General features: G+C 24.4%; 1 protein-coding gene and 1 pseudogene across 1 annotated transcript; one reads left to right on the top strand and one right to left on the bottom strand.

Moving 5' to 3' along the window:
- Positions 1-14,273: 14,273 nt before the first annotated feature.
- Positions 14,274-15,394, bottom strand: LOC127245348 (glutathione S-transferase T3-like). Its single transcript, XM_051266180.1, has 2 exons — positions 14,704-15,394; positions 14,274-14,500 (listed from the first exon to the last, which is right to left on the bottom strand). Exons 1-2 carry the CDS (start codon positions 15,392-15,394, stop codon positions 14,274-14,276), a joined length of 918 nt encoding a protein of 305 aa, XP_051122137.1.
- Positions 15,395-16,003: 609 nt separating this feature from the next.
- Positions 16,004-17,317, top strand: LOC127245347 (uncharacterized; annotated as a pseudogene).
- The last annotated feature ends 3,686 nt before the right edge of the window (positions 17,318-21,003 follow it).

The following is a 21,003-nucleotide window of genomic DNA, read 5'->3' as shown; positions in this document are numbered from 1 at the left end:
AAAAGTTTACCAAAACAGTACACGGCCGTGTAAAATTATATATGGTCGTATATAATTGTACACTAAAATATACATGGTCGTATGATAACATGGTCGTGTATAATTGTACATGGTCGTACAGTTTCCAAATCAGCTGTCACATTAACTCCGTTACGTCAATGTCATCAATTTTTGTTAGTTTTTTAACGATGAGACCAAAATTGATTGAAATTGTTTATAATATGACCAAAATTTATTGAAATTGTTTATAATGAGACTAAAATTGATAAATTTTTTATATTGAGACCAAAATTAATAAATTTTAATTATATTGGGAACAAAATTGATTTTTTCCCAAATTTCATAATAATAATAATAATAATAATAATTCAATATACAATCTAAAAATCACTTGCAAATAAAAGTCAAAAGATTGTTTCTCATTAATGAAGCCCCTCGTGGTGTACCTTAGCCCAAAGCTTGTATGTATGTAATGTGGCCCAGTTCTAATCATTCCTTGTGTTTTGAACTAAAATGGTATTTTTTTATATATATGTTTTGATACGTAATAAATAAAATATTAAGTATTTTATATATTTAAATTAAAACATAAAAGGAATATTATGGAATTTACTTTATTAATTTTTGAAATATAATATTTTATATTTTTTTTTATAAATTATCAAGTTTAATAACTACTTATATTAAAAAATATGGATATACAAATACATATAAACACGAACGGATTTGTATTTTTTTTGGCATTAATTTGAATTTAAATATTTAATTTATAAAATATATTTTTATTAAAACTTATACTCACTTAATAAAATATGTTTTTTTTTTAAATTAAAATTAATTAATTAATTTGAATTTTTATGTTTAAATAATACTTTCTCTGTCTCCGTTTAATTGACATTTTTCATTAACGATGCAATATTTAAAATAATTATTTTCAATTAGTTAATAACAGTGAATTATAATAGTATTATATTATTTCTTATGTAATTGATAATATTTGTAATTTTAAAATAATTTAATATATGTATAATTAAAAAAATTAGAATATATATTTTAATATTTTAAAAATTATATAGCAATAAAAATATATATATAATATAAATATCATTTTATAGAGAATAATTTTTTTAATAAATACAAATAAATAAAAAAATATGTTTATTTATTTATAAGAGCATGTTATAGTCATTACATTTACTCTATTTCTCTTTTATCTTTCTCATCCACGTCATATTTATCTCAATATTCAAATTATTTCAGTTATCATCCGTTATAGCAAGTCACATCTAACACATGACCTTTACTATTTTTAAATTCACAATATTTAATTTATTTTTGTATATTTTTATTATGTAGATATATAAATTATTTATTTATTTATTCATATTTTTATTATCTAAAAACATTTTTATATAATAGGATATTTTTAACTTTTAGATATTAATTTATATATTTTAATAATTAAAAATATTTTCAATAAATCAACATATATATTAATTAAAAAAATATAAAAAATCATAATATAATATAAACGTATAAAATAAATATATTAACAATATAACTTAAAATTATTTTTTTATTGTCAAATCGTGTCCAACAATTTAATTTAAGAACTTATTAAAAAGATCAATATTTTCACTAATCATTTAGTTTAATTGAATATAAAAATGTAGAGAATTGGTTAATAAAATTTAAATATATTTATAAATAATTTATATTAAATTTAAACTTTAAAATTTTGAAATTTCAAAAAATTTTGGAAGATTTTTAATTTGTTTTTATTATTATTATTTTTGTTGTTGAAGGTAATGAGTTCTTGATAATGGTAATAAATTTTGATAACTGTATTTCTTATTAAAGATAATGAGTTTTATTATATTAAAAATTGAAAAAACAATGATAAGGGTAATGAAAGAGGTGACCGTAACGGATTCTCTAATTAACACAAACTAATATTATTAAAAAATGTGAAATTTTAAAGGTAGATAAATATATTTATTTTTTTAGGGGAGAGATAGAAAGAAGGGGTTTTTGAGTGGATCCTACGTAACTTATGATATTATAGATTATTTAGTTAATTAATTTGATTTATATATGTTAATTATGTTTTGATTTAGAAATTTTTTTAAAAAAAAATAAAAATGTATCAATTGTTATGGGATATACAAAAATAAAAAATGTGTCCATTAAATTATAAAGAAGGGAGTATTTTGATATAATAATTTGTGAAAAGACAATATATTTTATTAAAAATATAGTGTCTTAAATTTGAAATCACAACTAAACAAACTTTATATATATTGATGCAAAACATTCAAAACAAAATCTTATTTATTTTAAATTTAAATATAAAATCATTTAAATTATTATATGATGCTGAAAGGAATATTTTTTTTATAATTAATATAACTTATATCATATCTATCATATATAATATATCATATATTTATATATAACACAAGTCACTTCAATTGGTGCACTCTTATTACTTTGGAATTTTTTTAAAAAAAATTTAAATAATTTTACTTTTTTTTTTGGATAAATTTAGAATTTTATTTTATTTTTAAACTAATAACAAACTCATCAAATCATATCTCATAAATAATTTTTAAATCATAACTAATCAAATCAATTTACCAATCGCATTCTATATAATTATTTAATTATATAAATATATATATGATGTGCATATCTATATCTTTGTATATAATTATCCTAACCTCTTTTCCGTATATTTTTGTTATTAAGATTCAATCATTATATATATATAATTACATATACATATATTTTATTAATATTCTGTATAGTTTTCAATTTCGCGTCTCATTACATTGTATTCAACCTCGAGCATTACGCTAACTTAGAAGGTCAAAATTCGGGGAGATTCAACATCATTACTCTGTAAGATTACAAAAGATTAAAAGAGTAAGAATATATGTGAATACAGAATAATTTTGTCAAATTTATGGAAAATCGTAAAAATTATAATTTTTTATTTTTTATTTTTGAATTCCATATAGTTTTTAATTTTACGTCTCATTACATTGTCTTCAACCTCTAGTATTACACTAACTTAGAAGGGGAAATTTGAGGGAAATTCAACATCATTAATATGTAAGACTACAAAATGTTAAAAGAGTAAGAAGGTATGTGAATACAAAATAATTCTGTCAAAATTATGGAAAATCGTAGAAATTATAATTTTTCATTTTTTTTATTTTTGAATTCCATATAGTTTTCAAGGGGTAATTCGTAGGGAGATTTAGCATCATTAATCTGTAAGACTACAAAAAGTTAAAAGAGTAAGAAGGTACGTGAATACAAAATAATTTTGTCAAATTTATGAAAAATCGTAGAAATTATGATTTTTTATTTTTTATTTTTAAATTCTGTATAATTTTCAATTTTGCGTCTCATTACATTGTCTTCAACCTCGAGCGTTACACTAACTTAGAAGGGGAAATCCGATGGGAGATTCAATTTCTTTTCTTGATCTTTAATATGGTTTTCGTTGGTTGATTTAATGGCGATTGAGCATGTTTATACGTATTCTTAAAAAATTTTATTTTTTATTTTTTATTTACGCATATAATTTGTTATCGTTTAAAGGAGTGAAAGATTTTTCATATGAAAAAAATATCATTATCTCTTTTATATACAATTATTTATGCATATAATTTATTATCCTTCCTTATATAGTAGAAATTTTATAGTAAATTTTTTTCTTCGAATATTAAATTTTAAACTTTATTATATGAAAATTTTTACTAATTAATTTTGTTATCCATACTATGATACAAAAAAAGACTAAAAAAAAAGGAGAAGGAAAAAAAGAACGAGGAAAAAAAATAGAAGAGAAATAAGAGAAGTAGAAAGATTATTTATTTTATTTTATTATATGTAATAATATTATTAAATTAATTTTAATCTTCACTACAAGAAAAAATCATTTTTGTAACAAAATTTTTTTGTCTCTAAATCTATTTTTTCCGTTACTAATGACATTAGATACGGAATTAGTAATGGAATTACGTTAACTACGTGAACTTTAGGGACGAAATTCCGTTACAAATATATTATTTTTTTGTAGTGCTTTTTACTAATCGATTTTTTTTTTATTCTTATTATATTTATTTACAAATTTATTTAGTTTCGAGTATAATATTCTAGTACTTCATTGTTATTGTATATGTATTTTTAAAAATTATCTATTGTGTTATTCTTAATTTCTACTAATATAAAATATTTTCCATTCTTATGATGCATGTATTTACTATTTTATTTAATTTCTAAGTATAATGTTCTAATATTCCATTATTGTATATGTATTTTTTAAAATTATCTATTGTATTATTCTTATTTTCTACTAATAAAATATTTTTATTATTATTGATTATACGTTTTTTCTAACTGATTTGATTTCAATTATAATATTATAGTATATTTTTCAATATTTTAGATTATGTTTAAATTTGTAATTTTTTTATTTGAAAGAATATTTATAGAAATCATAAAGAAAATTATGTAAATTTTAATATATATATATTTAGTTATTACTTTTATTCTTATTATCTATGTATTTTTTAATTATATATTGTGTTATTTTTATTTGCTATTTATTCATTATTATTTAATTGATTTGGTTTTGAATATTATATTAAAATATTTTTCCTTAATTTTGTAGATTATATTTAAATTTCAAGAATATTAGAGAAATTCATACAAAAAACCTAAGATAAATTTTAGTAGTTTATAAAATTACTATATTTTAATTTTAGTATTTTTATTTTGTATGCATTCTTTTATTTATTTTTTGTTATTTTTATTTTTTACTAATCAATTCTTATTTATTCATATTCTATATGTATTTTTTTTTAATTAATTTGGTTTAAAATATTACTATTTTAATTTTTTTTTTTTGTTGAAAATTAAAATTATATTCAAATTTCGAGTCTTTTGTTTTTATCTAATACGATTTGTTAATAAGTATTTTTAATCCAACTTATATTTGATTTCACTTTTAAGTATGAATTTTGTAATTTATAACTTTTATTACTTAATACTTTGCAATATTAATTTTTACTTTTGTTAGTGTATTTGTTCTTTTTTTTTTTTTAATCGATAGATATGAATTTATTTTAAAATTTATTGTAATGTCTCATTCAATAAGATTATAAATAAATATTTTAAATCTAAATTTGGTATATAAGTTTTATTTGATTTATGATTTACTTAATATTATTTGTTTGTTTTTCTTTTCGTTATCATGTAGTATATTATTTAGTATGTAGTTTGACATTGTTTTTAATTGAAGGCTAACAACCATATATAAATGACGACAAACTTCTTTCAAATTTATTTTGACTTTTAATTTAAGAGTGATTATGAATAATTATTTTTTTATCTCTATTATGTTTGAATTTAAATTAGAGTATAAATTTATGAATTTTTTATTCGCTTACTTAATATTCTTTATTTGATTTAGTTACCGTATTTTTTATTTATAGTTTATTTTTTATATAAATTAGTTTTTGTTATCTTCGTACAAAATTTTATTATCAAAATAAAAGTTATTATTTAAAATATAAAATTATATTAATATCACAATTTTTATAATTTCCTATGCATAGCACGGGTAATAGACTATTATATGTATATATGGCTACGTGTATTCTGTGCAAGACATGAATATATATAGTACGTTTACTTTGAATAATTATAATAGATAATATTATTTTATTTATCGTAATAATATATTGATTATTAATTATTATAGCCTGTAATTACGTAAAGTTCAACACAGTAGTAGTATAATCAGATATTATTAATCCCCTTCTAGGTAAGTTTAAATACTACTAATGTAGTATTAATATTAAAAAGACAATTTTGCTTTTTATTAATAGCTAATTAATATTAATCTTATCATATAATTAAGAATATTTAAGGGAGAAAATATAATCTTACATAGTAATCAATTAAAGTAAATATTGTATTATTTTATCGTGTGATTATATAATTTATTAAGATAATCAGGTATTATAATTCAATTTTTTAAAGTAAACCCGTCAATATTGTATATAAAGGGGGTCTTTATTTTGAAAGATTGCATTATAATACTAAAGATTATTTCAATAGATTAAATAATCGAATGATTAATTAATAAATGTGTACTTTGATAGATTAAACAATAGATAAAATTATACTCCCTTCGTCCTACTTAATTTATTCATTCTTTTTATTTTTGTCTATTCCACATATTTTGTCCTTTTTTTAAAAAAAAATATAATTATAGACTTTAATAATATTTTAAAATTCATAATTTATAATTTTTTTTTATTTTAATTAAAATATTTAGTCATTTTAATTTTAATTTTAATGTATAATTATTTTTATTAAATCATAATTATTATTTTTAATACAGTCTTACTTACTTACTAATTATACAATACCTAAAACTATGTGCTTAAACTAAAGGGGATAAATTAGTTGGGACCCGGGGAATATTATATTTACTTTGTTAGATTGTATGACATAATTAATTTTTTTTACCCAAAATACCCTTCATAATCATATTATAAATTATATAATTTGTTTTATACATTTTTCTTATTTCCAAGTAGAGCAACATAATATATAATAATCCGTTAAAAAATTTAATTGCGATATCATTATTATATGTATATAATTTGATATAATGTTTTATTTTTTTATTATAAATTAAACATACTTAATTTTATCTTCAAAATTATAAATTAGCTTTTGGTAATATAATATATCTCATTCGTTCCCTTTATATTTAGTTGATTAAAATAAAAAAAATATATTTATAATTATTTTTCAAATGAATTTTAAATAAATTATAAATAAACATTAAACAAAAATATTGTTATTATATTTAAATAAAATAATTCTAATATTTTTTCACTATAATTTTTATCAAATAAATTATTACAAACACTCAACAAACTCATATTACTAAAATGTAAGTTATTGATATTTTTATACATTCACATATTAAAAAAAAAAAAAAATTCAATACTTGCACATATAATTAATGAATTACCGAGAGTGAAGAAAATTGAATGGATAGGTTAAGAAAAAAATATTAAGACTAATGGTAGTATAATAATTTTATTAGGTTGTACTTCCTCCGTCCGGATCTAATGATTTCATTTACCTTTTGTGTCATTATACTTAACATTAAAAATATATTTATATTTGTATTAATTTTGTGCACAAATATCATTAAAAGATACTAATAGAAGTATTTTTGTCATTTTATCTTAATTTGTACTACATTTTTATATAATAATTAATATTCAAATATCAAACACGCAAAAACTAAATGAAACCTTAGAGTCGGACGAAGGTAGTATTAAATAATATTAGGATGTTGAACTAGATTAATAATCATATAAATTGATCTTAATGTATCGAGCCTGCGATTATCTCGGATTCAAGTATATTAAAGTAAATATAGTCGGATAAAATACTGCTATCCGACTTAATCTTTTGAATAAACGCCCCCAAAATGTATAAGTATGTATGTAATATGCGTATCACTATATGTATATATAATATATAAGCGTATTTAGCATAAGTGTGTGATATTGAGTAGAGAGGAAGAAAGAATGGAACCATAGGAGAGAATTAGAAAATTTTATTGTCTTATTTAACCACAAATTTTACACACACATATATATATATATATATATAGAATTACCTTTTCCTTCTCGATTTGCTGCCTCAGTTGTGCAAGTTCTGTTTCTTTCTTATTCTACCGACAGAAAAGAACAAAAAAAGAATGTAGCATTACCATACAGCTGATCAAGTCGAGAATAGCGATAGAATACAATCCGTGTAGTAATAATAATACCAGTAAGAATTTCAGACGCTTAATTTCAGCTTGAGTCTCCAATTCCTGAGCCTTTCATGAAAAACAGATTTCGACCAAAGTAAGTCAGCAAAAAGTGTTATACAAGAAAATATTTTTGTAGGATTCAGAACAGCTCTAAAATTGTTTAGGCATCATCGATGTGTTTATGGTAGATAATAGAAACATATGCTCTACCTCGAAATCTGAATCCTTGTCATTATATGCTTGTTCTTCAAATGCTGGATTTTCGCTCTTTGGGAGAGACAGAGATGCATTTTCGGACAAGTTTTTGATTCACTGTTCCGTTCTGATCCCTCTGTATGCCCGACTTCCAAGTTACAATCTGAGTTTACAAAAACACAAAACATAACAAAACATGGCTCAGTTTATGTACGTTGTCAACTCATTTTCGTCACTGTTCATCAACTGTATATTTTTTGGATTGAGACGAAGAGGTAACTATTTTTTATTAAAAATATTACATCAAAATTTTATTTTCTATACAAAACATTACATCTATTTGCATCACATCAAATATTTATTGTTTCTTAAACTTTTTACTATTCTCAAAATAATAACAAAATAATCAGCAGATGCTCAAAAAATATATGATAATTGCAGCAAAAAATTTGTTAATTACATTCTCCGTGGTAACTGGTAAGTTGTTTTGAGTAAAAAATCTAATTAGTTTGTAGAATTAAAACCTGCCATGCTCAGAAAGCTCCTTCATGGAGGGCACATGATTTTCAGGGAGTCCAACAGAGGATAAGAATCTCCTAATTTCATTGCACAGATCTTCATTCTTCTTCGCGTTCCTAATACTTCGAATCAAACAAAAAGTCATTCGTACCTCGTCCAGATAGATTAAATCAATAAAATAAACACTAAATCAGTTGAAACTGATACTCACCTTGGTTTCTTCGATGAAACTGCAGAAGTTCTTCAACAACAGCGGTTGAAGTGAAAATGGGACGGTTGGGGGAGGGGGAAGGGGGAATTCATGGTAAGAAAAAGTGAGAGAAGTGAAATAGGGGAAATGACAAAGGACAGCCATGAGAGGACTGCGGAAGAAGCATCGAGGGATCTGATTTCTACACTGAATTCAATGGCTTCTAAAGCCATAGTAGCTTCTACATCTTGCATTTGATCCAAAACAAATGCAGCCTCACATGCAAACATGTTTGACTAACCTATAGTGGTTGATGTACAAATGTGATATTAAATGTTGGATAGCTCCAGGATCACATATAAATGCTATAGTGCACGGGACATATGAACAATAAAATTCATCTAAATATATGCATATATAAAGTTAGCCAAGATGATAAACTTGTATGACCACATGAAAGTAATTAGCATTATCCGGAGGGAAGAACATATTTGCCTGCATTTTGGTAAATGATGGTTCCTGAAAAGGGTTGTCATAAATTAGAAAATATTGTCAATGTAATCCCAATATGTAATCAATAACACAGAATTATAATATAGCCAGATAAAATGGATGATTTATCCGCCCTGGATGATCGGCAACTTCAATCACTTGCAACCTAGATATAATCTTACCAATATTAAAGGCCTTTTGTGGAAAAAGAAATAAGAATTGAGGCTATACACACACAATAAAACATAATAAGAAATCTATGAAATTAGTTCATAAAAATTTATACAAAAAATTATTTCAAATGATGTAGCATGTGCTTCCAGATTTTGACTTTATTTTTCATCACAAAAAAGAAAATAGTTACATATTTACCTGAAAAATATTGTGATTGCTAAAGAAAGAACTCATTTCAGTAAATTAATAGTTAAGAAAACCTAAAATGGATGAATAATTATAGCATATATTGATTCACTTCAAGAACTAACAATGTTCTAAATAGAATTTACAATAAAATGCTAATTAAACATAGCAAAGGAAAAAAAAAAAAAAACTTATCAAATATTGCAATAAAATAACTTTAAGAAACAAATAAGACTAAACAACAGAAGTATTGTAGTATATCAAGTGGGGGAAGAGAATGTTCTGGAAATAGCAAAATAAAAATAAAGATATAGCACATATGAACTTTGATTAGAACTTTGCCCAAAAGCTAGTTAAATATAGAGTAGTTCCTTCAATTCAATTGTAAAGTGAAAATAGTATAAAGATGTATACTCAAACAATGGTCTGGTATTAATACATGTATGATATATGCTTATGAGTTTTAAAGTCATTGTATTTCTTTGCAAGACAATAATCAATTATATACACATGTTACAAGGATGATAAATATAAGTTGCATCTAGTTTCACAAGTCTAAATTAACTTAAAATACAATAAGTTACATGTTTTTCTTTCATCTTATTTTTCTTGCAGTAATTTATATTATCTGATGATATAATGTAATTGCCCATATATTTATAATGAATTTATATTATCTGACAATATATTATTAGTTAAAATAAAGAGATCATTTTTTAGGTGAATCTCCAAAAATTGATTATTTAATATTACTAGTATTTTAGATTATTAGATATTAAAGAAGAAAATAGTTAGAATTTTTTTTAGAGGATTATTGATGAAAAAAATAGGCAAAGATATATGAATAAGATTAGAGACATGTGGAAAATATTGTTGAAAAAAAAATGCAAATACATAAATTTTAAAAAGTAAAATTATATATAAATATTATGTTAAAATGAATAAGAATAGGAAAATAAATAATATCGTAAATTTTTTCTCAAAATATAACTACATACGCATTTTACTTTCAATTGAGATGGAAAAAAATAAAAATTAAATTATAAACCTGAACTTTACGGTAAAAAAGAAAAAAGAAAAATCAATATACTCCCTCCGTCTCGCTGCAAGATTGTCATTGGCTTTTTCATATTGATCTTTAAATATTAATTATTATATCAAGACGTAGTACAAATCGACAAGAAAATACAAGAATATGTTTATTAGTTTCTTATAATACCAATACAATGACATTTTTAGAGTAAATTATTCAAATATAAAAATATTTTAATGTCAAATACAATGACGCAAAAACCAAATTACAACCTTGCAGCGGGACAAAAAAAGTATAATAGATTAGAAAAATATATTGATTCAAGAAAAACTACTTATTGGTACTAATAAATATAGAAAAAATATATTACTCAAAGAATAAAATAAAATTTGAAATAACGAACAAAATCATCAATTTAAGTAAAATATATTATATATTAAAAAATAATATTAAACAATAAACATATATATTAATAAACTATCTATGCATATTATATGCGATATGATATTAATAAACTATACAATTTAAATATATTAATAAATATATCTTATTTTTATAAGTAATCATTATTGACAAAATCTATAAAGCAAAAATTATATAATACTCTCTTGTATTTTAATAAAAATGCATAAAATATCATCTTTTTTTTTATTTATTGTGTGAAATTCTTTATGTTAATGTAAAATTTGCACGAAACACCCTCTTGTCCAAAACTTACATTTGATTCTAAATAAATATCTAAATTACGCAAGTTTAATACAAATAAAAAACGCAAAATATCTTAAATAATTTTTTTGAAAAAAAATAAATAAATAATTTATTAAATCTTTCATTTTATGGTTTTTGAAAACAAATTATTATCTGATTTTTATAAAAACTATAAAAATAAATGATTAATCAATTATTTATTTATTTATTTATTTTGTTCAAAAAAATTATTTAAAATATTTTAGGTTTTTTTTTGTATGAAACTTGCGTAATTTAAGTCTTTATTTAGAAGAAAAAATCAGTTTTGAGCAAAGAGGATGTTTCGTCCAAACTTTACATTAACACAAAGGGGTTTCACGCTATAAATAAAACATATGATTTTTTTACATTTTTGTTAAAACACAATAAGATATTATATAATTTACTCATTTTTAAATGATTATTCAAGCATTTGTGATAATATAAATGAAATATTTTGGTTAAGGGTATAAAAGTCTTTTGCTAATACTAGCGTTTTATTAAAAAAGTGTTTGGCAAAAAGCTTTTTTAAGAGCTTATTTAAAAGTTTTTGGCCTGTTTTGACTAGTCAAAAAACTAATTTAGATGTTTGGTAAATTAGTTTTTTGAAATAGTTTATTGGTCCCAAAAATTAATTTCTGAAAAGCTATATAACTCAGCGCGTTTTCATTTTAATTTTTTTTATTCCTTATTTATCCTTAAAATGTTATTATTTATTTCACATACATATAAATATATTTTCTACTGCAGTAATTATAAATTATTTTAATATATTATTCATTAAATTATAATTTTATTTTTATAAATTTAAATTAATTAATTTATTTGTAAACTATAATTATGTTTTTATTATTATTTTATTTTTAAATTAAAATTAAATAAAATAGAATAATTTATGAAAAATTATAAATATAGTAAATTAATCAATAATTAATATAATAAATATATATACAAACATTTTATTATTTTATATTTTACATTATGTTTAATAAAAACATATACTATTATTTTTCTCACGTATAAAATTAATAAAACAAAAATATTTTATAACACATTCGTAATTTTAAATAACTAATAACAAAAATTTTAAAGTTTTTAAAACTAAAAAATACAATTAAAAAAATGTAAAAGTAAAATATAAATATTTTTAATTGTCATTTTATATATAAACAGCTAAAATCAAACAGTTGTTTTACCAAACACTTTAATACAAACAATCAGTTACTCAAACCAACTAATTGAATCATTTAAACGCTAACACTAATTGTCAAACACACTTTTAAGTATCAATTTTTTATGTTTCTGCGTTACAGATTCTGCCCGGCCAGTATTAATGTTATTTTAATTCAAAATTTTTACTATTTAAATCTTTAACTTAAAATTCAAATCTCAAAACAAACACATTAGTTCCAAGTTCGAACTCATTTCACAAGTAGAAATTATTGCTCTTAAATTTCTGTGTTACAAACAAATTTACACAAATTTCTGGAAAAGGTGTATAAGGGTAGCTTCAAACACCCCCAAAATATGGAGTTTGGTGGAAGAATATTTGTTTCAATCCACTCCATATGTATTCTTTAAAATAATAATAATAATAATAATAATAATAATAATTAATTTTTGACAAAATTGTCCATAACTCTCTTGTGGTTTCGAAACTCAGCGTAAATTCCTCCTCTACTTTAAAAATTGCATGACGTCCCCTTGTACTTTAAAAAATGATGCATGAAACCACTTTATGGTTTCAAAACTCAGCATAAATCTCCATTTTACTTTAAAAAATTGTAAGACGCTCACTTATACTTTCAAAAATATTGCATAAAACCCCCCGCTATGCAAAACATATAGATAGGAAATCATCTTCTTATCACACGAGGAAAATTTCATGGTGGTGGGGTTTCATGCAACGTTTTTTAAAGTATAAGGGGGTACCATGCAATTTCTAAAGTACAGGGAGATTTTACGCTGAATTTCGAAACCACAGGAGAGTTATAAGCAATTTTACTTTAATTTTTTGTATATTAGTTTTTATTTATTTTTTATTTTTTAAAAAAATAATATTAATTGTAGATATATAAAATTGAAAAATATTTTTGTAAGAAAATAAAATTATTATAATAATTATATTTTAAAATTAAAACTGAAATTTGTAAATTAAAGATGCCTAGATAAATCCCAAAATCAAATTCCAAAACCACGTTCAAAACACACACTTTGTCTTGTAGGGTAGGCTCTTTGCCCGGCCATTTAGATCATCCACAACGGAAGGCGTTTCCAACTTAGCGTCTCCCACGTCACTATTTTATTAAAAAATAAAAAAAAAAAAAATTGATTTGACACAGGAAACCGAATACTGCGAGGTTGAAGTTCTTTCTTATAATTCCTCATTTTGGCTGGGGCCAAGTGCTTATTTTTATATTTAATTAATAATATTAAAATTATATATATCATATTTATACTAATTTGTTTGTTTTAAAGATTTTATTTAAATTTATTATATAAATTTTATTTAATATTTGTAATAATAGAAAATTTAAATATATTTTTATTTTTATTTTAAATAGTTTTTAATGAATATTTTATAAAACATTTAATCTAATATCTACTATTAATTTAATTATAATTATTGATTAAAAAGTAATTTTTTATTAACATATATAACTTTATTAAAATTATACATAATACAAATAAAAATAAAAGTAAATGAAAATATTCATAAATTTAAAAATAAATTTACATGATTTAATTAAAATTACACACAATACAGATATTAATTGAAAATGCATAAAATTATTCATAAATTTAAATGCAAAGTTATACAACCTAATTAAAATTGCAGACAATATATATAATAATTAAAAAAACATGAAAAAATCCTAATAAATTTGAATGCAAACTTACAGAAAGCATTCGCGTGCCAACCTTTCTTTCACTCCTTTTTCAAAATCAGTCAGATTATCATCACTTTTGGCCATTAACATCATGAGCATCTCCATCTTATTTGAAGCAAGTTGTAGTCGTTTAGCATCCCGATCAATCTTCCTCGTTGTTTTTTCCAATCTTTTAGCTTTTAGAAGTGCTTCTATTTTTTCGGATTGTTGCTTCAAACTTTGTTCCTTGACTGCTGCCATATGTTCCATACTTGAGCTAAATTCGCTGCTTTTTTCGTAAAATTTTTCATATTTTTCAGTAGGATTTGAATTGAATTCCTCGTTTTGCACATGTTTCCCCCTCTTCTTACTTGCTTTAACACCGGGGGGGGGAGGGGTGGGCGAGTAGGAGGAGTTGGGTCATCCACATCAAAGTATGGTGTCGTCGGACACGAACTTGAATAACCACCATCTTCACTTGTTTTCGTTCGCTTTGAACTTCCACCACTGTTACGAGATGATTCGCAGTAACTGGCCTTCCATTTGGGCTCATCTCTGAGTATACGCCAAGCATTTTCATGGACGAAATCTTTCTTCTCACCGTCATTTAAATATATCTTCTTTGCTGCATTGAGGACATCCTTGCTTGCATGTCCACTGCCTATGTTTCGATTAGCCTCCTCATAACACCCAACAAACTTTTGCACAGCCTTACATATTTTACTCCAATGATTTTTACATTGAGTAACACCTCTGCTCGTTGCACTTTCAGGCTTGTTCTCCATGTAGTACGATGCGATTCTTTTCCAGAAAGCACTACTTGGTTGGTCAGTATTGGTTACGGCATCTTTACTTGTGTTTAGCCATGCACTGATTAGAAGTTTGTCTTCGGTCGAGCTCCACACCTTCCTTGTATCTTTATTTTTTGTATTATCAGGAACATTATCATCTGCTAAATTGATAGGTGTGTAGTATTGTGGAGTATCCATTGCTTCAGTGGCTTGCATCATGAATTGAGGAGATGATGAACTTCCGAATGCTTGAAAGTTTGGAGGATAGAAGTTTGGAGGAATTTGATAATATGGTGGAGGATTGAATGGCTGAAATGGAACATTAGATGTAGGGAACATTGGTTGATTTCCTAACATGTTCATAAAACTTGAAAATCGAAAAGAATTTTGGGGATCTTGAGAGTTGGATGAATTTTGAGAGTTGGGATCCATTCGTAGGAAATTCAGGAGAAAATATAGAGATAAGAAAATGAAGAGAGATGATTTAAGGAGATGGTGAAGATCATATGAAGTAAGTATGTAGTGTATTTATAGTAAATATTGCAATGGCTATATTCCTAACGGCTATATTCCCAACGGCTATATTCCTAACGGCTATATTCCCAACGACTATATTCTTAACGGCTATATTCCTAACGGCTATATTCCCAACGACTATATTCCCAACGGCTATATTCTCAACGGCTATATTCCCAAAGACTAGTTTTTTTATTTATATATATGTTACCAATTCATATGCACATAATTCATTTAGACAATAGTTCAATCTTTCATATTTTAAAACACATTTATTTTCTCCCAAAATAATGATGTGACCATCATGACGGAATTGGACCACAAGTCCCAAGGCCCATAAGGCCAGGAGCACTTTACAAGGCATTGGACCTCCCCTAAATTGCTATGCCTAATTGAAGGAATCCCATGAATCAATATCCCCTATATAAATGAATGCGTTCGCATCAAATAATGTCAACCCCATCCTTATCTCTGTCTGATTCATCTGACGAAGACTTGGAAAATATGTGTCAATTGGCAAAAACATATGCTCAATTGTATCAAGAGATTGAGCACTTCAACAATGAAGATGAGGGAAGCTCGCGGTAACGTCGACGGAGAACATACATAGAGAGGAATCATGAAGATGACCATACTCGATTATTCAATGATTATTTTTCTGATAACCCCGTGTATCCAAGTTCTTATTTTCGGCGTAGGTTCCGAATGAGAAAGCATGTCTTTCTTCAAATCGTAGATCGACTCTCCAATGAAATAGAGTTTTTTCAGCAACGGCGTGATACTACAGGAAGAGATGGATTGTCAGCATTACAAAAATGCACAGCAGCAATACGTGTATTGGCATACGGCACAACTACTGATATTGTTGATGAATATCTTCGTCTTGGAGAGAGCACCACAAGGGCATGTTTGAAGAAATTTGTTGAAGGGATATGTTCTCTATTTGGTGACGAATACCTGCGACGACCAAATTCTGCTGATATACAACGATTATTATTTGTTCAAGAGACACGTGGCTTTCCAGGCATGCTAGGAAGTATTGATTGTATGCACTGGGAATGGAAAAATTGTCCGGCTGCTTGGAAAGGGCAATTCGAACGTGGAGATCATGGAAAACCTACAGTTATATTGGAAGTTGTAGCGTCATACGATCTATGGATTTGGCATGCATTTTTTGGCACACCAGGTACATGCAATGACATTAATGTACTTGATCGATCTCCGGTATTCAATGACGTTTTGAATGGGAGAGCTCCAGAAGTTAACTTTGTTATTAACGGTCATCAATATAATATGGGATATTATCTTACAGATGGAATTTACCCTCCGTGGGCAACTTTTGTTCAATCAATTCGTCTGCCTCAAGGTTATAAAGCACAACTATTTGCGCAACATCAAGAAGCGGTTCGAAAAGATGTGGAGCGTGCCTTTGGTGTATTACAAGCTCGGTTTGCCTTCATTAAAACTCCATCACTTATTTAGGATATCAATTTACTAGGTAAAATAATGAAAGCATGCATCATATTGCATAATATGATTGTAGAAGATGAAAGAAACACTTACATGCATTATTACGATACATCTTAATATGATCAAGTGGAGACAAGTGCTAACTCGAATTGGTCATACAACAATACGAGACATGCAACTATGGAGCAATACCTACAAAATAGAATGCGACTCCGAGCTAGGGAAACACACTATCAACTCAAAGCGGATTTAGTTGAACACATTTGGGATAAGTTTGGTCAATCGGATATTTAATTTATTTGAAAAATATATTGTAATATTATGTTTTTTTTATTAAATTTTAGTTTTAACTTTAATTATTATGCAAGTGTGAAATTATTATTTTTATTTATTTTATTTATTTATGCTAAATAATTGTTTTATTTTTATTAAATATTATAAGAATAAAATATGATTGAAAAATATAATTTTATTTTATAAATATATAAATATTTAATGACGTGGAAAAAATAGAGTTTTTAAAAGGTTCTTTGATGTGGATATAAAATATGATTGAAGTTCTTCGTGATGTGGAGGAAAGAGAAGCTGATGTGGCGCATGAAAGAAAATGGGAAGAAACCCTGTATGAGTTTCTGCATTGCGGGTGCCCTTAGGGCATCTACATTGGGGCTTTTCGGCTGCAGAGAAACACCTGAATCATTTGTTTTATTAAGGGTGTGTTTGTTTGGGGGTTTGGATTTTAAGTTGAGATTTGAATAGTAAAAATTTTGAATTTGAATAGTTGTATGATATGATATAATTAGGTATTGATGTGATATTTTGAATGTAAAATTTATTTTTAGTATAATATAAAAAATAAAAAATAGATGTTTGATTTGATATTTTTGGAGGAAAAAAATGGAATAAATAGTGAAAATCTAATCCAATCTCCCAAACAATCACACCCTAAAAAAAAATTGAAAAAATAACATGGAAATTAAAGAAAAAGAGTTCTGGTGCTCTGCGCTGCAATGGCCACTCAATGTCAAGGTTGCTTAACTTGGTATTGCTACGTGTCCCAATTAAATCGGAATACGTGCCAAAAAAAAGTCAATAGATTATTTTATTTTTTTATATAGTTTATTTAAATTATAGTCATTTTATTTCAATACAATACTTCTGTTTATCATTTTTATCCTATTCAAAACAATAGTCTCATTTTCATAAATAATTGTATCACTATAAAATTATCTTTACTTTTTCATTATTATTACACAATTACCGCTACTTTTTACACTAATACATTCACAAGGGTAAAAAAATCTTTTACATGTACTTTTTACCTGCTACCAATATAATATCAATATTTCTTAAATCTCGTACCAAACTCAACCCGGACTATAATCCTGAGACGGAAGGGGTATATATTTTTGTTTATTTAAATATAATTAATTTATTATAATAAATAAATTTTAAATAAATATTGACATATTTTTATTTAATAAAAATTTTAATTAAATATAATCAATTAATAATAATTTAATTTTATAATTATCTTATAATATATTCAATAAATTAAAAAATAATTAAATAGATATAATTACTAATTGTAGTTTAGAAAAAAATATTAAAATAAGAACATAATAATAATAATCATATTAATAAATATTTGTTATAACATATACATTAAATTATAAAATAAATATTAATAAATATGTAGTATATTAGATAATATTATTATTATTTAAATTATTTTAAAAATTGATAATTTAATAATATATAAAAAAATTAAAATTATATAAATGAGTTTTTTTTTTATGTGAATATAAAATAATATAGATTTCTACGATGATATGATAGAGAGAATACAATACGTAGGAGAAGAGAGCAAAAAAAAACCAATCTGAGTTCATTGAAGCGGATGGTCTTATTAATCAAATCCCGACAGTGAAATTCAAGCATGGGTTTCTCACTTTATTATTACGCTCGGTCAGGTCAACTCAATCCTTCTGGATACTCTGTCCTATTTATTTATTACATTACCTAATTTACTTACACACACTCCACCAGACAAACATCGACCGTTTGTGGTCCCCACATCCAATTCTTTCTTTTTTACTTCATCGGTGTAACAAAGATGTATTACCGTGTACACGAGAATTTAGGTAAAGTATAATTATTAAATAATTAAAAAATATATTAATAAAAATAATTATTATTTACTAAAAATAATTATAAATTAACATCAAGATGAGTAAGTAGTTTAATTAAAATTAATAAAATTATAAAATTTAAAATACGATCAAAATGCATAATTATATTTCTAAAAATAAAAAAAATAAGTTATAAGTTAGTTATATGGGACGAACGAAACTAAAAAATAGGAGCAAATTATTTGAGACGAAGAAGTAACTTTTTATTTTTTTCTAACGAAATAAATTAAAAATTCGCTCAACGCACCGTCACCACATGCGCGCCGCGTCACCGACCAACCCTATTTCGCCACGTCACCCTTTGCAGGACGAACGTCGGTCGATCAAACGGATACGGGAATTTGCACGCAAAGAGGATAAGAGGCCCACGTCATCCCTGGCCCACAGCGCCAACTTTATTGCTTGACCAACCGACGGCGCGTGCACAACACGTGCCAGATAGACCATCAGGGGTTGCCCACCACGCCAACTCTTTCTTCTAGACAATGCTATATGTTTTTTCTAAAAAAATATTTTTTATTTATTTATCTAAATGATGTGGTGCCACGTCATATAGGGCTGGGATTCTCTGCGACGGTTGTGTTTTGATGGTGCTGTCCCAGCCGTCGGATCGTTAAAAATAAAGTTTTATTTGATTCGGCCAAATTTGAATTCAATATTAATTCAAAGCTAAAATTATGAGAAATTAAATAAAGTTGACAACAATAATTGCATTATTTTGGAGTGTAGTCTCTGTTAATCTATCAATCACAATCGAGTTTGCACTTTTATTTTTTGAATTTTGTTTTTTTTTTTTTTTTTGTAATTTTTATTATTTTTATTATATTATATAAAATCATATGCATCATGTGAATTGAGAATGCACTTCTCTACAAAGAGGTGGGACATCTTATAATGTTACGGGTGTGTTTCGGCTGTGTTTTGTTTGACAAATTAAAATTTTTTAAATTTTAATGCTCCTACCGTCTCATCAAAAAAATACAATTTTTTTTTATCTGTTTCAAAATAAAGGTATAATTTTCTAATTTAATAATTGTACTACCTACTTAACATAATAAATACCTTTACAACTTACCATATATTACACAAATATTATCACTTTTATAACACACCATACTAATAGAGGCATTTTCGTTTTTTTTACTACAAATTAATATAATATTAATATTAAAAAATATACGTGCAAAAAATAAACAGTATTCTTAAAGGAGTATTTAAAATTTGCATTGTTTATAGAAAAAATAATATATATATATTTTTAAACAAAATATCTTATCATATATTAGTTAATATCAAATTCAAATCAATTTTTGCCAAACTCAATAAATAATAATAATAATAATAATAATAATAAAAAACCTTAATAATGCATAATAAATAAAAAATACTCCATCCGTCCGGTAAATTTAAAACATTTAGTTTCGAGACTAAAATAAAAAAAAATATCAAAAAATAATAAAAATAAAAAAGATAGTCACAAATATTTATAGAAATTAAAGAAATTAAGGAGAAAAAATGAAATAAAAATATATGATATTTTATAAATAAGTGTTAAATAAAAAATAATAATTAAATTTTAATTTATTGACTTTATAAAAAATAAGTAATAAATTAAATTTAACAAAAAGACTAAAAAAAAAGTAATAATAAAATTAAAGTACGACAAAGAATTCATAGTGTATAATAATAGTATATAAAAATTAACATATGATGCAACATTAGTGTATCCATTATATATTACTATTGAACTCGACGGATATTGGGTGTGTTTGGCAACTATTACCTCCG

The sequence above is a fragment of the Andrographis paniculata genome, unplaced genomic scaffold (assembly GCF_009805555.1).
Source record: "Andrographis paniculata isolate CXL003 unplaced genomic scaffold, ASM980555v1 Contig22END, whole genome shotgun sequence".
Lineage (NCBI taxonomy): Eukaryota > Viridiplantae > Streptophyta > Magnoliopsida > Lamiales > Acanthaceae > Andrographis > Andrographis paniculata.
This window is presented reverse-complemented; position numbering and strand designations above follow the sequence as displayed.